At 31.9% G+C, this 19,715-nt stretch overlaps 2 protein-coding genes across 4 annotated transcripts; one reads left to right on the forward strand and one right to left on the reverse strand.

Moving 5' to 3' along the window:
* The first annotated feature begins 364 nt into the window (after window positions 1-364).
* On the forward strand, window positions 365-3,106 carry LOC129297363 (uncharacterized). Of its 3 annotated transcripts, none has more exons than XM_054935697.1 (3): window positions 367-504; window positions 579-682; window positions 810-3,106. In XM_054935697.1, exon 3 carries the CDS (start codon window positions 1,912-1,914, stop codon window positions 2,917-2,919), a length of 1,008 nt encoding a protein of 335 aa, XP_054791672.1. In that variant the 5' UTR covers window positions 367-504; window positions 579-682; window positions 810-1,911; the 3' UTR covers window positions 2,920-3,106. The 3 variants fall into 3 exon arrangements, with proteins under 3 accessions (XP_054791674.1, XP_054791672.1, XP_054791673.1); XM_054935698.1 differs by having other exon boundaries at window positions 1,831-3,106; XM_054935699.1 differs by lacking the exon at window positions 579-682 and having other exon boundaries at window positions 365-504; window positions 1,831-3,106.
* Window positions 3,107-5,545: 2,439 nt separating this feature from the next.
* On the reverse strand, window positions 5,546-10,727 carry LOC129297365 (rhodanese-like domain-containing protein 4, chloroplastic). The gene is made up of 8 exons (XM_054935701.1): window positions 9,932-10,727; window positions 9,337-9,439; window positions 9,147-9,233; window positions 8,796-8,870; window positions 8,639-8,713; window positions 7,591-7,671; window positions 6,930-7,178; window positions 5,546-5,974 (listed from the first exon to the last, which is right to left on the reverse strand). Exons 1-8 carry the CDS (start codon window positions 10,573-10,575, stop codon window positions 5,927-5,929), a joined length of 1,362 nt encoding a protein of 453 aa, XP_054791676.1. The 5' UTR covers window positions 10,576-10,727; the 3' UTR covers window positions 5,546-5,926.
* Window positions 10,728-19,715: the final 8,988 nt, after the last annotated feature.

The following is a 19,715-nucleotide window of genomic DNA, read 5'->3' on the forward strand; positions in this document are numbered from 1 at the left end:
ATTAAAAAGACCTATCTTGTTATAAATGAACAAAAAATATGATGATAGTGAGATCCACAAATTGAATTCAAAGAAATTGAAGCAATTTCATAATCAATATGATGAAATTGAATTCTAACATTTTTGATGAAATTAGAATTTTTAAAAATTGCAACTCTTACATGCTTAAATTAAAATTTTATTTTTAATTTTATTTTTATTAATTCAATGCTACCATACATGCTCCAAATTTCCAAATTGGCAAATCCCTCCCTCCACCTCCATACCAAATCGCAGCCGCTGCACCTTCGCACTTCGACTTTGCACTCAAACTTCGCAGCAACTCAATCTTCGTCTTCACACTTGCGATCTCGCATCACAGCAGCTTCGCACTTCGGCTTCCCTGTCTCTTTATTGCCTGTGCTCCCCTGGTTCCCAGGTTGCAGCGCGGCAGCAGCTCTCGCTCACGGTCGCAGCACCTCCGGCCTCCGCTATCGGACTTGACCTCTCGTCCTCTCCATCCAGGTATAATTAATAATAATCAATTCCCTTATGGCATCCACACGTATAATGCCTTTTCCAACACATTCTCTCTCTAGGTCTTCTCTCCCTCAACCAAGCTCTCAGTTGTGCTTCTTGTTCATCAAATTGAAAACCTAATTGACTCTGTTATCTATCAACTACAGCCTTCGTTATCACTGTGGTGAGTTTTAAATTTTATTCACTTTTAAAGTGAAATTTTATCGGCATATGACGGATTAGAACCATGTTTTCTGGTTACGCTTACGATTAATTTCCCTTTTGGTAACTTTATTTATGCATATTAACAGACCATATTTTGTCATGGAGAATGTGCGTGAAAAGCAGTGGATTGGGCTTGATGGGCAGATGTTCCATGAAATGATTTATCTTATATTGTTACCGTCTTAACTGGGTTTAAAATTGTAGCTCTATATCTTATGAAAATTGTTTCTTAGGTTTTATTTCTTTGAAAGTCGTAGTTTTAGCAGTTCACACTATCAACATGTGGCCCTTTTGATTTGGCAATTGAAAGAGATGATAATGACTTGCTCTAATATATATCTATATACAAAGTTCATTAGCCATTGGCTGTACTTACAGGAAACAAAATTGAATCGGCTTAGTGGTGAAAAGAAGCGCTGAACGCTATCCTTATTTATGTTAATTTTTAAGCAACTGTTTGCTTATCATTTGATAGTTCTAATACATGTGTTATTTTACTAATTAATGTAATTGCAGCATTTTGCATGACAGTATTTCTGTTAAGACTTTCCACATGGTCAATCAACTCCCCAACTCATCTTTGTAGACTATCCTGTATTTTCCTTTCCTAGAAGTTCTTTGTTCCAAAATCTTTAATTATTTTAGTAAAAACGAAATTTTGTTGGTGACTGACTCCAATTCAATTGATTTTCAATTCTGATTTTTGAAATCAATTTTCGTGGGATGTTTGCATTTTAATGCATTTCCATTGTCTTTGGAGCTATTGTCCAAAAGATAGTATTCACTTGCTCAATGTGGTGTGTTGGTCATGGTTTCATTTAGAAGTTTTGCTTACTTAGATTTGCCAAGAGATTGGGCTGTATTATTGCACTTTTGATTATTTTTGTTACCTATTTTTCTATGTATATGTTTTCCCTAGATTCTTATCGGAGGGTCTTATTCTCCTTTTCTATGGATCTCATCTTCCTTGATAAAAATATATATATTTTATCAAATTTTTTTTTTTTAAAGAGATGAAACTCTTTGGAAAGTCATGGCACCTTCAATCATTCTTGAGCTTGAAGGTCTGCTGGATGTAACGTACTATTCTTTGCAATGACTGCTTAGGTTCCAACAGCTGTGTCATATACTTGAAGAAACAGAAGTATAGCTGCTTTTATTTGAAAGAATCACTATTATCTAGAGAACATGAAAGTGGAAGAGGTTAATCGGTGCCAGATTCAGGAATGGTATCCAAAATTTAAATCAGTATCCATCAAGACCATAATCCATCAACTTCCAGAATCTTTCGTTGACTACCTTCTCAATGACTCTGGGCTCTTCTTGTTGCCAGTTTCTGTCTCAAATGAAGATCCCTTTCCCAATCGAATTCATAATCCTGATGAGGAAGATGATTATCAAGTTTCAGAAGGATCTGGTGACGAAGCAGAAGAACCTTCACCACCTCCTTCTTTTCCAGAACTTGAATTGAAAGTTAAGGAATCCATTGAATCCCTTGGAGGTGCAGTCTTCCCCAAGCTGAATTGGAGTGCACCAAAAGATTCTGCTTGGATAAGTACCACTGGTACCCTCCGGTGCACCACTTTCGGTGAAATTGCACTCTTGCTCCGATCATCTGACTCATTGGTCCATGACTTGTGTCATGCTTATGATTCCAGTGATGATAAATCTTCATCTAGGCCCCAAAACTTCTTCCTTGCCCTTCGCAAGTGGTACCCATCCCTTCGGCCAGAGATGGAGTTTCGGTGTTTTGTTCGAGGGAAGAAACTAATTGGCATTTCGCAGCGTGAGGTGACTACTTTTTATCCTGCTTTGGTTGAAAAGAGGAATGATCTCCTCTTAGTCATGCAGGTTTTCTTTAACAATAATGTGAGAGCTGTATTTGAATTAGAACACTACACATTTGATGTTTACATTACAAAGGATGAGAGGGTTAAGGTAGTGGATTTCAACCCATGGGGTGCTTTTACATTGCCATTGTTGTTTACATGGGAGGAACTTGAGCAGATTCTTAATGACGGAGATAGTGTGGAGTTCAGGATTATTGAAGATCGTTGTGCTGTTAGGCCAGGGCTCAAGACAGCAGTTCCATATGATTACTTGGATACCAGCCCTGGAAGTGGTTGGGATCAATTTCTGAGGAATGCAGATGAAGAGTTGCAAAGACAATCTAGGTCCCGAGAAGCTGGTGCCTGAGAGGTAGATGTTTGGACTTGTCACTTGATTTTTAGATTTGAGTTGGCAAATAGAACTATAACACATGTGGGGACGATCTCTGTGGGTTGACTGCTATTTTGGTCGTTTGAGAGATACTTGTTTCATCTGTCTATCTTTTATCAGATAATTACTATATTTATCATATTAGTCTGAAATTGTTGGAAAAGTTTTCTAATTTGGTCTTCTTCTGGGTTTTTTTAACCTGATAATAAAACCATCCCTCTCAACGTGTTTCTCAGTAAGTTTAGATTAATTTGTTAATAATTTTCTGATATTTCTAAGTTCTAAGTTTGTGTTTCCCTTTGGCATGGATTAATTAGCTTCTTGTTGCTTGCTGAAGTCTAGCTTGATTTGCTGTTGTGTAGTGTGATTTTTATAACATTTGAACTTGATCTTTTCAAGCTCGTTTACTCCTATCTACACTTGTGTAAGCATTTTTTTTCATGGTCGGATGAATATAAATGTAAAATTTGTATTTATCTGTTTAGGTTTCTCACTTGATCTTTAGATTGAATTTGGCAAAGGGAACTATAAAAAGAAGCCATGTCTGTCTAACTTGGTCGTTTGAGAGATGCGTGTTTCATCTATCTAATTTTTATTAGTTAGTTACAATATTTTATCAAATATGTACAAGCTTGTTTGAAAAGTACATTCATGTGGTCTTCTTCTGGGGTTTTTTAATCTGATATTAATAGTCATCCGCTTAGACAGACCGCTCACCGTGGATGGCCTCATGACATACCTCTTGTAATTCAAATAATAATAAATAAATAAATAAAGTCATCTCTGTAAACTAAACTCATGATAATATACAAATTGACGTATTTCTCAAAAAGTTTGGATTAATTTGTTAATGGTTATCTAATGTTTTCAAAGGATGTGTTTCCCTTTGACATGGACTAGTTAGCTGCTTGTTGCTCGCTGTAGTCTTGTCTTGACATTTTGCCCCTGTCTGGTATGATTTTTATCCCATTTAACTTGATCGTATCAAGCTTTTATACACTTGTGTATGGGTTTTTGCGTGGTCTGATGAATAGAAAATTTATACAATGAACTCTTTTTGTTCATGTAAAGATTGAAACTTCTTCTGTGTGAGAGGTCATCTATCTAATTTGAAGTTAAATGATACAATAAGAAGTATTTGCATGGATTCTAATGACAGGGGAAGCTAAACAAAGTTGTTCTCCATCATGACTTGTGAAAACTACACCCACAAGTTGCACATGCAAGAGAAAAAGAAGAGAAGCTTTTGTACAGAAATTAGGGAAAAAAGGATTGAAAATGAGTGGATAAAGTTAAGCAGTGTTGTCTGTGTTTTGTTCCAGTCCTTCTTAGGGCTCTCCTGCTCCTTCTCCTTTTTTATTCTTTTCGTCTCTTCTTTCTTGCTCCTTTCCGCCCACTCTGCCTCTATCTGCGAACACACCTTTCAGTTTGTAACATCAGACCCATCAGATCAGTATTGTCATGGGCTCATTTCAATTACATTTGAACAAAATTTAATACTGTTAGTAGAAATTTATCTTCAAAATTTTAATAAAAATGTTTACATTTTATATTAGGCGGATTCTACATTACCATTTTATTATTTTTATTTTGCCATGACACGTTGACATTATTAACTCCTTCAAAAGGATAAAATGGAAATTTGGATGGTGTTGAAAGACTCAATTTTAATTTATTAAATGAATTGAATAATCATGAACATAGTATAATAAAATAGGATAAAAATTCTTTTCCACTGTTTAATCACTATAAAATTGCTGTTCGCTTGAGTTTTTTCCCCCCTAGGGAGAATGATAATAGAGTTTCAAAGAAGAGAATTTATCATGATTAGGTATTGAAATTTTTTTTAAAAAATTACATTGTAAATATTAATTTAAACAATTATAAATTGAGAGTTATATTTAAAATTTAAAGAAAAAATAACGATGAAAGATTGTTGGAGAAAATTTATATTAATTAAGAATTAATTATTGTTAAAATTTAAATAAAAAAGTGCTCGAAAGGATTTGTTAATTTAAAATAAGTTATTAAAATTTAAATGAATATTTATTGATAAAAAATTAACTTAAATTAATAAGTATTCATTCAAATTTTAAAAATAAATAATCTTTAATTAATATAAATTCTTACCAATAGTCTTTAATTGATATTTTTTCAAATTTAAATGTCTTATCGTCATTTGAAATTCTTGAACTTGCAATTGTTTAAATCAATGTTTACAAGACATAAATCAATGTTTACAAGACACTTCTCAAAATTACCTTATTATGAGCTTAACTATTATTAATTATCCCTTCAGTCTCAACCGTCATTCTCCCTTTTTTCTTTTATACCTGTAATTCTAGTTTGGTTTGTCAAACTAGATTTAAAACTGTGTAATTATTTAACATGCATGCACAAACTTAGGAGTGTGTGAAATAATATCAGCAGCAGCCACAAACATTTCTTAGAATATCTTGGACCACATATTTCTCCACCTCATCTAGTTGAGGCTATGTTTACATATTTTATCAGAATTAATTCTTTGACGTCAACCTACCTATCTTTTAAAGGTCACAGCCGAAAATTTTCTTCAGTCTCGAACTAAAAGCCCACAAGAAACTAACATGCCAACCAAATAGATATTTTGAAATCTCGAGAATGTCTGGCATAATTCTGTCACAAACTCTAAACCAGAACACACGCATGCCTGCATGTATAAATTACTCAAAACTGGAAGATGCGGTGTCATGCTAAATCCCAACATGACTAATACAACATTCACCTCTACAAGACATCTGTCAATTACAAAATGTGGATAGAGAAGCACAAAGAGATTGTGAATTATACAAACTGTGACAGATTTAATTCCTCAACCTATGATGTTTTGCAGCATGCCTAAGACTTCTTCGTGCGAAGGCTCATCATCCCTTGGGCTTGAAATGTCTGGGAAAAGAGTAGTTTTGTTTGGAACATTCTGTTGAAGATAAAAACAAGTGAAACTCTAGGGCTGAGAAGGAGTGGGAGATGTTGGAGGCTTGAAATCCGGATACTGCAATCCAAAAGGCAACAAAGATGTATATGAAATATGATAAAAGCATATGCAGATACTTGGACGTACGTACAGTAGAAACTAGAATAAATAACAAATTTTGAAAATTCCTTGCAGTATATGATATAGGACAGGAAGTAACAAAAATGTCACATGATTAATCAAATATTCCTATATCAGTAAATCAGTAAGTAGGTATTCTAATTCTATGACAGCTCTGTTTTATAGGTAATTCGATTAAATATATATTGATTAAATTACACAAACGTCCCCTGAATTTTGTTTTTAACTTTATAGATCTTTTGCTTAAAAAATTTTCAGAACCTACACTGAACTCTAATATTTTTCTAAAATTACACAAACCTCCCTGGAGCTTTGTTATAATTACATAAACTTTGTCTATTTTAAAGCCTATAAGAATTTCCCTTAATAAAAGATCAAATTAAACAATCGTCCCCTATTTTTCAAAAATTTCACAAACTTCCTTTCTATTTTCAGTGGAAAAAATAGCTATATTTTGAACACACTGAAGATATCTATCAAATTCCAACAACATTGATGGGCAGTCTGTGTAATTTATTCTTTTCTGAGGGGAGGTCATTATATATTTTTAAAAAGAACAGATTTTTGCGTAATTTTAGTAACACTCAAGAAGGTTTGTATTAGTTTTGAAAAAAGTCTGTAATTTTAACAAAACTCGAGAGGGATGAATAATTTACTCAAAATACTTTGATGGTATGGCTGTCAAACTTCAGCTGATTTATGTCTCCTTAAACATTGAACTCCACATCCTCAGCTTATTATTTGTTATACAGTCCAACAACAAAATTCAAGTTTCAGCACTCATAATCAGACTTGGAACAAATTCTATTATGAAAAGATATGAGCCAAGAAAATTAGCCATTTGCCACCCTAAGTATAAATGAAAAATGGAAGAAGGAAGTGGAGACATTACATATGGGTATGGTGAAAGTGGTCTTTGGATCCCAGGAACTGATTCTGCCTTAACTTCAGGTTTGGGTACTGAATTTACTTCAGGAACAGGCTCTGCTGCTGCATCTACTTTGGACTCAGAGACTGTATCAGGAGAGGCTTCTGCTTTCTGCACAGTGCTAGAAGCAGGTGCTGGTTCCGGCGTTGCCTCTGTTGGTGCAGGAAGAGCCTTACTATCTGTGGAGGTTGGGAGAAGAGCCTTTCCAATTTGCTAATGTTACCACCCAGTCAAGAAGAATGAAGGGACATGAAAAAGGAAAAACACAAGTTCCACTTCAGGCAACTGTTAGAAAGATATATACAGTGAAACATTCCAAGATCTGCCACGCTGTTGTTATAGTTCACATTATCAGGGCACAAATATGTTGCACTAATACTTCAAAATAGTAGACGTGCTTGCATTGAACACGTATTAGCTATGACAGGCATACTAGATTTTGCAATACATGAAATATATTTTAATAGCTATATATTTGACATTTTTATCCAGAATGCTCCAAAACAGCTCGTGAACAGAACTTACTGAAAACCTTAATGATATGAATAAAGATGAAGATTGATGTTGGATACACACCCCTCTCATACCCATGTCAATGCAACATATTGAGAAAAATATCAAGTACCGTTATCTCATCTACAAGCTCCTTTGGGGCAATCTTTGTATTCAAGAACTCATCAACTTGTTTCAGGGTTCTCTTTCGATCCTGCCATGAAGCAACAAAAAAGAGAGGAAAGAATATTTACCCGAAGTAAGCCATAAGAAATTAATAATAAACAAGGAACAAAGGCCCTCAAGCAAATTCATGAGGCGTGGAGCTTCACTAAATGGTAAATTCCACCTGCTTCATCACCATGTATGAGAACCAAGGACGTGCTTAGTGAACATAAGAAACCCCAAATGGACCAAGACTTATGCACCAGGGAAAAGGTTTTCCATCTTGAGCAACAGAAAAATATTGGGAGAACGAAGTCCCAGAACATTAAATTAATGACAGTTAAGTTGACAAATTCTTTTTTTTTTTTTTGAAAAATAAGTTGAAAATACCAATCCAGATAATTATATATTCAGGAGTTTCAATTGTAAACAAGTAGTTAAGTATCAAATGTAACTCTTAAATTGTAATAAAAATTTTTGTTTGTAGCTATTTAAATTGATATTTACAATTCATTTTTTTAAAAAATTTTGTCAGAATCTAACTGTCATTGATTCAACCTTTTGGGACTTGACTTTCATTCTCCCAAAAATATTGACCATGAGAGTCCAGAGAAAATAAAATCATCTGTGGAAATACCAGGCATGCATGCCATTCAATATTGAAAATAGCATGAGATTGAACATCTATTGGACCATCAGAACATACAAACATTCCTTCCTTTCTCATGATCTAAATTCCAAATCATACGGCTAAGAAATTTTACTTCCACAATCTTGAGCGGATCATTATGCAACAATTAAAATTGCAGGACTGCGAATCCTGGACATTCTTCTTCTTCTTCTTTTTTGCTTTTCACCAATAGAGGGAGGAGTTTTTAATATCAATATCCCTTGCGCTCCTACTGTCTCTTTTTCTCCCCTTTATACATGTATACAGACATATTCATAGCCATCCATTGCTTTAGGAATACCTATTTCAGGTTTTGCCCCAATTCAGGAGCAGAAATCATACTAACCTCAGCAAATAGAAGCTTCTTGGTTGCAAACTGAACAATTGCAGCAGAACCTACAAGTTGGAGAATTGTTTCTATCTACAAAAACAGAGTAGAACCATCAACAATTCATTTATCATCAGAGAGTCATGCCAAATCAGAAAGTACTAATCATACTAACCTCTGTAAAAGCTAACAGCCCCAATCCAGTAGCTGCAGCAATCCCAAGAGTAAGAGCCAAGCCATCAGAGGTCTCCTATAATAATAAATCTTCATCAGAAACTCACAGAAATACTAAAGATAGGGACCATGAAAATGGTCAAATAACAGGAAAAATTTGAGAGAAAAAAATGGATTTGTTAGAAAAATGTGTTTAATTGTTGCCTTAAGTTATGAATATGTATACTGGTAATTAATTTGAAAGCTAAAAATATTTTGTGGGTGCATCAGCATAATGTTTTTTTTTTTTCGGCCCAAGATCAGCATAAAAAATTTCACAATTATAAAACCAAAGAAATTTTAAGATGCATACTCCTATTGCACCAGTGATAGACTCTGTAAAATTGCTAAGATCCAAACTCAATGCTTTCCTTGGTGGTGTCCAGGGAAGACCACTTTTCTGCAGAATTTCAATACATGTCAGAAAATGAATGAGCCGAAAAGAGAAATAGATACAATTGCAATAAACGTTAAGCGAATAGAAATGGGAAGGAACAAGATACCATCCATCCCCGTGGTCCTTCTGCACCATCCTTAATTGCATAAGCAGCTTTGAATCCATTGACTGTGACCAACTCTGCAACCAATTCGGAGTTCCCATCAAATCTGGCTTCCATCACAAGTACATTCTATCAGCTTCAGGCGCACATTTTTTGTATTCCATGGTGATCATTTAAACCTAAACTTAACATATTTCATCAAACCGAGCAAATGGTGTTCTACCTTACACTCCTTTTCACAGTGGAAAGCACAGAGTTATGTTTTTGAATGCACTGAAATACTCACTAGGGAATCCAATAACAAAAATGGGCATTTATCAAATATTCCAAGGCGGCTTTATCTTTTTTCTTTTTGCAATATACAGGTGCCATAAATGTTAATTTTGGCATGTGATTAGTTAAAACAAATTCATCCAAAGAAAAGATTCATTTTTTTAAGGGGGAAAACTATAATAAAAATACCCCCAGTTAGAACCAAAAAGTGAATATTTGAAGAATCAAATGACATTGATCCCCATGTCGGCTCAATGCCTTGGTTGACCAAAGCAGGTAAACAACTACAACAAGACAATGATGTAAAAGTGCAGACTCTTCTTACTTGTCCAGAATGAACAATGTAGTATTTTCTGGTTCCTTAAACTTCAAAGCCAGCTTCTTCAAAAACCCAGGTTTATCATCAGCTCTGTAAGTGATTGACACCGACTTCTTCTTCAAACCCCTAACATCAGGGGTACCCACTTGCCTAAATTCTGTTAATGCTCTTATATCAAGCAGCTGAGCATCCCCATCAGTACCAAGCTTGGCGTATGCATTTTTAGCTGACTCAACACCCCATGGCTTAGGCTTGTTCAGAACCTGAGACAAAACAAGAGGCACCCCCAAAATAGCTAACCCTCCAGCTATAATCACAGCGTTCTCTGTTCCAAAGCTTATGACGCTATCTATAACCCCATTTACATCAAGGTCCCCAGAACTAGGGCTTCCCGCAGATTGCTGCAATGCCTCCTCATATGTTAGAGCTTTAGCAATTCCTCCATTGATGACTGAAGCTGCAAGAAGAAGGCCCCCACGCAAACCCGAAGGTAAATACTCTTTCAGAGATGGTTTCTTGGAGGGGAAACTGGCAGAATCTGACACTATGCTAGCGGAAATTCTTGGCGGTGGCGAGAATTTTAGGGGTTTTTTCCTTCTATCGCAGAGCACAGATAAAGGGGTCAAGGTAGCAGCGTTGAGGGCCTCCATAGCATAATTCTTCGATATCACACACACAGTCTCTTCAGGCTCTCAGGAAGTCAGTGGGATAAGCTTCTTGATGAAGTCTCTGAACAACCATGAGTGTTAAAGGATCGAAGGTACATTTTGTTTCTTTGTGGGTGTGATTGGAGAGCAATGTGGAAGATGATTGTGAGGAGGTGAGGGAGGTGGCAAAAGTGCAATTCAGTTGAGTGGAGGGAGGTGCTGAGCTGTAGGGGATAAAAGAACTCGACCACTGTCTGCCTGACACGTGGAGGTTGAGGATGAGATGCAGCTGATGATTGAGGCATCCTCTTGTTGGATTGTGTGGTTAAGGAATGCCTGAAAATGTTTTTGGGTTTAGAGATGGACAATTAAGAAGACACCAGAAGCGTACTAACACAAAGCTCAATCATAGATGCATAGTACTTCTGCAGAGCAACCAGGAGCACAAGAAGATGAAAAAAAAAAAAACTTTTAAATCTCACAAAAAAAAATTATTATTAAAAAATCTGATAAAATTCATAAAATATTTTTAAATTTTAAATTGTATGCATTTATAATTTGATTAAAAAATTGAAAATTAAGTAATAATTATTTATGGAATTTTTTGATGATAAATTTTTTTATGTAAATTCTTAATGTAATTTTCAAAAACAATCCCATGTCAAATAAACAAATTAAATCGAACTTTTTATTAACTTTTTTCTTCAAAAATTATATTAATTCTTATTAATATAAACTGGGTGAGTTAAATAAAATTGATTCTTCAAAATGTAGTTTTTTCACTCACAGGAAATAATTTTTATTCATGACATTCAAAAGTGCATTTTGGATCACTTTCGTTGGGCACAGAAATCCATTTCTTTTTTCCCTTCATAAACGAAGAAAATATTTCTTTTTCTTTTTCGCCTTTGTTTTGAATCAGTTGAATCTTCATTGATTATGTTCGACCAAAAAAAAAAAAACAAAGAAAGAAAGAATCTTCATTGATTATGACTCTTTTCTTTTTTGGCCGAATTTACTCATGACTCGTTTGCGCTATATAATTTTAAAATATGGCATTTAATTTAGTTCTTCTAATCTATCATCAGGAAGAAAATCGATCTTTAAAAATTATATATTATTATAAATATTACAAGTCCTATGGATGTCCATCTTCTTCATCCTTTAATTTTTTTTTTTTTACGAAATTTCCACTATCTTGAGTGTTGACAAGTATTGATTACCCTTTATTTTCACTATCATTTGTTTAACTATTGATATAAGATTATGCCTATAAATAACTATAAATAAAAATAGGGCATGTTATTTGTATTGTAAAGGATAAGAGAGAATAAGAGAAGTCATTTTCATTTCTATTGTCTCTATTCTTTTCTTCCTTCTCATTTCTATTCTTTCTATATTTGGTGGTACTCCTATTCTTTCTATATTTTATTCATAATACTTTATCAGCGTAAGTCTTTAATGAATTTGCATGAGACAGAGACTTGAAAGGTTCCTTAATGATTATTTGAAGGTTCTTATTTATCATACAAAAGTATGATATTTTGATTCTCTCTATGTTTTGATTCTCTTATTAATTTCAATTATTGTTATGTTTCATGTTTTATCATTTAAATATTCAAGATCCATTCATCTATAGTATTACTATGATTATCAATTTGATAATGATTTATGACTCCAATATAAAAGTATTGAGTATGTGTTGATAGATGACTGATGGAGCTATGATATCATGATTAAATGGCCAAAAGTCATATAGCTTTTAATTTTGGTGAAGATCATGATGGGGTTTATTGACAATTTAGCTATTTGATGGCTATAAATAATATAGCCCTAAAGCTAATGTCTAAATATTTCATACTATGAAAAGTTTTAATGGATTTGAAAATTATTTTTATTATGGTCCTAATAACTAGTATTTGGTGAAATTGATATGATATTAATGAATATAAAAGATCGACAAATTTACAAGTTATTATCTTAAAAAAAAATTTGTTGATCATTGTTTATCATATGGAAATAGTTTGTTCCAAAAATGGTGTGGTGGTGGACTTTTCCATCTCGTCTAGAAGAATCAATGGTTTTACAATTTCAAAGAAGGTATATGTTTATTGATTCATGGATGGTTGGAGATTCATATTTATCATATTAAGGTATGAGAATTTTATTTTCAATATTCTTATTTCATAATTAATTTTAATATTCATCATATTAAGGTATGAGAAAGTACTATTGTATTATTGCTGATACTCTTGGTCATAGATGACCAAAAGCCACATCCATGTCAATTTTGGTAGTGACATTCTTGTAAAAGACTAATTTATGGTTTCAATAAATGGCATGATAAGAAAAATTTGTGACATTTTGATTATCTGAGTATGATTAAATATTGTAGCCAAGATAATTAGTTATTCAAATATCAAAACATATCAAAGAGTTGTATAAATTTAATAGATTCTTGCTATAGTCTCAAAGACTAATATTCAATGAAATTGTTTATGTGCTATTGAAGGCTTGGACATATCTTTGTGAGACATTGGCGAAGCTACATGATAGTGAGGGGGGGCAAATGCATCCCCTCACATAGAAAATATTATAAGTATGGTATATAAATTTTGCAACTATGCACTCTTACTCTTAATATTTTACACCCTCTAAACTAAGTAAAAAATATTTGAGTTCAAAAACTTATTAGATATAAAATAGTTTAATAATTTACGTACGAGATAAAGGACATATTTACATAAAATATCATATCAACTTGATCAATACAATTTTTAAGAAAAAAATGATAATCAATCTATTTATGTTATTATAATTGTAATCCTATAGTATAATTATTATTTTTTATTAAATTATCTCACACCCCTTGGCTTTAGGTCATAGCTTCACTACTGTTGTGATAGATAATGCTCATGATAACGTGGCATTATAAAAATTAACAAGCCAATAATATTTTATCCTGGCTATTGAAAAAATATTGTATAACATCCTAAAAAAATTAATCCCTAATTCATTGAATAAATGAAGTTAATTAAATAAATTAATATGGTGTGTGGTTATAGAGAGCTAATGGGTGTTACAGATTGTGATTTTAACCGTAGGGTTGAGTTCGGAATGAGGTCAGGCCAATCAAATGCCAAAAAATAAGAAAAATAAAGGGAAAGGGCTCTGTACCATATGCCATGGTACACAAGCCACCAAAAGGCAAGAGTTCACTCTCTGTACCACATACCACAGCACATGATATTTGTGCAGTGGCGCACGATTGCAATTCTACAGAATTAAGAATGAGAAATTGATACATAACAAAAGAGAAACAAGAGTAAATGAATGAAACACAAGGAGCTATACTAAGGCTTAGGGTTTAGAAGTATTGCGAGTATTTGAAGCTTTTAAACACTAAAGGTAAGTTCTTTAAGTGTTTATCTTCCTTTTTTTTCCATTTTTCTTGAATAAGGAAGTTATGGTTCAATTAAGAGAGATGATTTTTCAATCCATAAAAACTATGAGTCCGAACCTATTGAATTAAATATAGTTAATAGGGGTTGTTTTTGGTGTTTTTAGTAGTTGGGAGCTATAAATGCATGAAAATCCTCCACAAATGAAGTTGATGGAGTAATGTAGCTCCATTAATGCTTGTTTCAAAGTTTAATAAAGTTAATAGGAGTTAGAGAAAGCTAATAAACACTATGGGTACATTGGTATATAAAGAGATTGAATTTTAAAAGTGTAGAAGTGTTGAACTAGATAGTGAAAATTTTTCAAAAAGGGATATTGATGATTAATATTGTGGTTAAATGTAGAGTGGTTACATTTGACACCATTTAAGCTTCATGAAAGCTTTGGAAGTGGTAAATTGAGAGACAAACCTTTGACCTCTCAAAGATTTGAGATAGTCGAGAGAAATCTTTATTGTGCTTTTATGTGTTAATTAATTTATTAATTTACATGTTATAATTGAAGTGAGTATGATTATTAAAAATGCAAATGTGGCCTAGATTACTTGAAAATCAAGTGCTACATTTTTATGGAGTTCGATGAAATTGTGTTTGTGAAATTCAATGACATGTATATAGGAGATTCTATGGAATAACATCATGGAGTTTAATGATATGATACTTGTAGAGTTCAATAAGATGTTGTTTTGTGAAGTTCCATGAATATTTGTGAATGAATGGATGTGTGTAAAGAGGAGTTTAATGATATAATGTGTTATGCGATGAACATGTAATATGTGAGTACTATGAGAAATTTGCATCTTTATACATTGCATATTCATAAGAGGCAGGAGTTTACCTAGAAAGAGAAGTAATGAGTTTAAAATTCACATGGTGAGGCTTCTATCAGAGCTCGATAGTTTTTCTAGATTTGTTTATACTTATTGTCAACTTGTTCGACTTGGGACTATCTTACTTATTCAATGAAGGATTTGAACCTAATTAATTTTCACTTGTTCAACAAGAAAGTTCGTTTAGGAAGAATGACATTCCACAGTGTGGAGAAACTGTGATCTACAAGTGAGTTAGGCAACCTTAGCCAAGTAGCCCCTCACACATGAATGACTAGGATAGTCTTATCTTATAAATAATTCCAGTGTGTTATAACTCACAGTATCATGTCAGAGGCATAAAAAAGAATATAAGGGAGGTGTGATCATACATATTATGATAAAAAGGGCACATGATTGTTTGTATTGTAATCCTTATAATGAGAACATGTGATTAGTGTAATAACCATTTAAAAATGAGACATTGTGTTGTCATTTCGTGATTACATGCTCTTAATGATGTAAACTGCAAATGTGTGTTTGAACAAGAAAAATTGACTTGTGAATGACATTAATTGTCACTTACATTTAAATTGATTGACATGTATTAGTATAAATTAGATAAACCTTGATTGTTGAGTAGTTGTACTCATTCCTTTCTCTTTAATATTATAGGAGCTAGCTCAATAGGACAAGACTGAGGAAAACAGTCTGAGGCATATGATTACTATCCTATTTATAGGCCTTATTTTTTTAGGTTATTATTGTGTATAATCTTGCATGATATTGCCAACTAAAGAAAGTTCATGTTTTTGGCTTACTTGCACTATGAAATTGTTGAATTATGTTGTGTATTTTAGGCCTTAGAATTATATACATATTCATTGTAAATTTAGAAGAGGGCCAAAATACTAGTGTAAGTGAGAGGGGAACAACTATACAATTTACGTTGATTCAATACAATGATGGATGAAATTGTGGCTCCCCCTTCTGTTTTTATGTTTAAGGAGTTGAGTATTGAAAATATGTTTGAGGTGTTTAGTTTGTAATATGATGTATTGCATGGGTCCGTAATGGTCTATTGAGTGTGGTCTAGGATACATTATGGCTTATGCCACTTGGTAAGAAATTAGGACACCCAAGATATGTTTGAATTCTAAAAAAAGGTGAATTATGAAATGGGTATTTAATTTTAAATTGAGAAATAATTTAATTGTGAAATCAGTGCTATTAACTAGAGTTAGGAGAAAACTCTTAATAAATACCTAAATCACCTCAATCAAATGCTAGATGAAGAAATGGGGTGTATTGAAAGTTTGCCTCAACTATTGTCACATGACAGCAACATTACTGTCAAAAGTGCGCGGCGCATAGCACAGAGAGCAATGTGCCGTGGCACATTTATAACAAGCTGCAGCGCGTGTCTGTTTTTTGCACTATTTCACTATTTTCAACTCTTATGCAAATGATTTGACTCTTTTTGAATTCACATGCTTCCGTATACCATTTACACTCTGATTTACATTTATAAAGATATTTTATCACAGTGGAAAACTTTAAAAACTTGGGATCCTATTTTGATAAATGTTACATCTTAAAAATTCTTATTTAGGGTTAATCACTTGATTTCCTTGAAATTGGAGTTAATAAGGGAGATCTTACATATTGTCTTGCCATAATTATTGAAAAATAATACTTTTATGAGTATTGAAATAAAATTATGAGGGAATGTTACAATATGGCTAGAAGCCATATAGACAAATATGTAGGAGTAATTCATTGAAAATAAATGTCCAAATTGATTATGAAGCCAAAAAGACAATGAAAAACTAATGAATGTAGAAGTTAATTATAAAATGATCAAAGCCATGTGTTGTGATCTAAGAAAATAAACAACAAAGTTTTTGTGAGAAAAAATAAAAATAATGACAAACCTAAAAGTCTATATGGTGTTTAAACTTAAACAAATATATGGTGTTCAATTGTTAATATTAGCTAAATTTATTGTCATTTAATTTTGTAAGTAATTATTGAAAATATTTGATATTGATTTAATATTGATATAATTTCAAAGAAAATATCAAAAATAATTGCAATATGTGTAAACTTGTATTTATATTTCTAGTTTATTATATTGAATATGAAATAATTTATAAACTAGTCTGTATTGAAATATTGAAATATTTCAGCTCTTGAAGAACTATAAAATTGATTAATTCTTATAGAATTAAAATGGATGTCTCTCATTATTTGGTTGAAAAAATGAAAAATGATGAAAAATATGGCCATCGATTTACATTAGAGATTGATTTGCTAAGGATTTGAATATAATAGCTCAATCAAATTCAAACCCATAGTTTTGTCTGAGTTAATAAGCACTTGGGTTTTTTAATAAAAGGCAAGCTATCGATTTGTTATTGTCTTCAAAATGTAACAATAAAGAAATTATGTTTATGTAAGTCCTACTTGAGGGGGAGATTGTAGGGGCACGATATAATTATTGTGTACCACTCATATACTTGCCCTCAAAGTTCAATAAATCTCTATAATACATGTATATTTATAAATCAATTACATGTTATGAAAAATAAAAAGTTTACGCTTGATTTTCATTACAATAAACTAGTTTACTAATTCATCACACATATTGTTAGCATAACTTATTTCATAATTTCAAATCATATGTAATGCAAATGGTTATTGAGAATATGCATTGACATCCATCAAAGAATCAAAAGATTCTTCATGAATAAAAAGCATGTTACATACTTTAATATTTTACATGTGCTACCTGTTATTAAAAAAAATATGAGGTGTTCACTAGTTATGAATAAGAATTGAGAATGAACCTATCCATTTATGAAAATATAACAAATTTAAGTATATGAGCCCATTTTATAGCATGTAAATAATGCAAATATTCAATAAATTTGATAGATACATATGTAAGATATTTTTTCAACTTGAGGCTTGCAAGATTATATGCATAAATAATAAAATAAAAGCATACAATTTCTAGACTATGTGATCTAGACAATTTTCAGTTGTAAATGCTAGTGAATTTATACCTTAAACTTTTAATGTATGCTCATTAGAAGAATGGTTGAAAAGTCTATTTAAAAGGTGTTCTGGTAAAATTTTTCATTAGAACCTCCTCTACAAATATGTAGATCAATGCTTATGAGAACAAAATTTTCATTGTCAATTTCAAATATTCAATTTTACAAACTATAGCACAATTTGCATTAGACTAATAAGGTATTGTAAATTTCCCTTTTTGAAATGACTTTTGGTCAAGAGCCAAGTATATGCCATCTTAAAATTGTTAAATATGCAATGCTTATTATTATTGTTCCACCACGCTGCACATAGGTGGTTATTCATGAAAAGTTGGGATAAATGTTAGATAATAACATCCTCCTTTTTGTTTGTCTCTAAGTGAAACAAAGAAATGTTTCTAAAGGAAACAAATGAATTTAGGAGATTTATACTACATGATTTGCTAGTTATCATCATTTGACAAAGTTTTCCTAGCACAAGGGGAAAAAATGAGTAGTTGAAAAAGAAAATATATGGAATGCATTATTACTATATTTTATTTAGATCCTCACATATAAAAATATGAAATAAGAATTCATAAAATGTTACAGTCCTAAAATATTACAAAAGAATCTGCTAAATACAATCACTAACTTGTATAAGAATTACTAAATTTCTTGTTACAACAAAAAATGCTCCAATTAGAATAACTGAAAATAAATCATGCTAAATCATGAGAGATCAATTGGTTCTTAATATAAAATTTTGATAAAAGAAGAACATATAATTAAGATAATTATATTGAGGAGGCAGATACTCTAAAAGAGGGTTAAGATATAACTGACTCTAAAAGCCCTAGAAGATGTTAGGTATTTGAAAATAATAAAGAGAGATCTCAATAGTTATGTCACAACTGAAAAAAAGGAACCAAAAAGACAAAGTTGTTGACAACAATTTGACGATAATATCATGTGAATGAGGATCTTGTACATAAATTTGTTATGAAAAGTAGATAGAAAGATGATTGGCCAAATAGAAAAAGCCAATGGAAAGATGCAATATGAGTAGAATTATATTCATTTTTAATATGTGAAAATCATGGACATACAATCCAAACACATGAAGTGTAAATTTATTACGAGATAAAAAAATACTTATATGAAAATAAATATTTTCACAAAGATATAATGATGATCAAGTATATTATTTTGTGGTGAATTTTTGTATATATTATTAGTCTGACAGTATATAAAATTTAAATATAATTCTATTGAATAATATTATAGCCTATGCATATTACTCACTACATAATCGAATTTACATAATAATCTTTGATGCCATAAGCATGGAAAAAATTCTCAAGAAAATTATTCAACATATATACATGTTTATATTCTCAAGCTTGTATGAATTATAATAATTTAAGTGTATGCGTGTGTTTATCTTAGCAAATATGTTTTCGAAAAATGGTAGGCTTTGATCAAAAGAATTTGAGAATAAAATTTTGATATTGACTTTACATTTCACTTGTTGATTCAATATTTAATACTCAATGGTTATAAAATCATAATGCTCTGTTTATTTTGTCTGCATGACTATATTAAAATAATTGGTCTTGAAGTGCTATATATATTTATGAATATTTATATGTATGGCTAATATTGTATATGATATAATTTTATTAACAATTTTGAGTTCTTGATGAACTAATAGATTTGAAAAAAAAAACGTAATATTATGAGAAAAGCATTATATCCTGAAGATATGTTAAAGAAATATATTTCTAAGAATTAATATATGATGGTAATACATCTAATATGGTTTGATCACAGGT

Source organism: Prosopis cineraria, unplaced genomic scaffold, assembly GCF_029017545.1.
Source record: "Prosopis cineraria cultivar Desert tree isolate PC_DT_omini unplaced genomic scaffold, ASM2901754v1 PC503, whole genome shotgun sequence".
NCBI classification, from domain to species: domain Eukaryota; kingdom Viridiplantae; phylum Streptophyta; class Magnoliopsida; order Fabales; family Fabaceae; genus Prosopis; species Prosopis cineraria.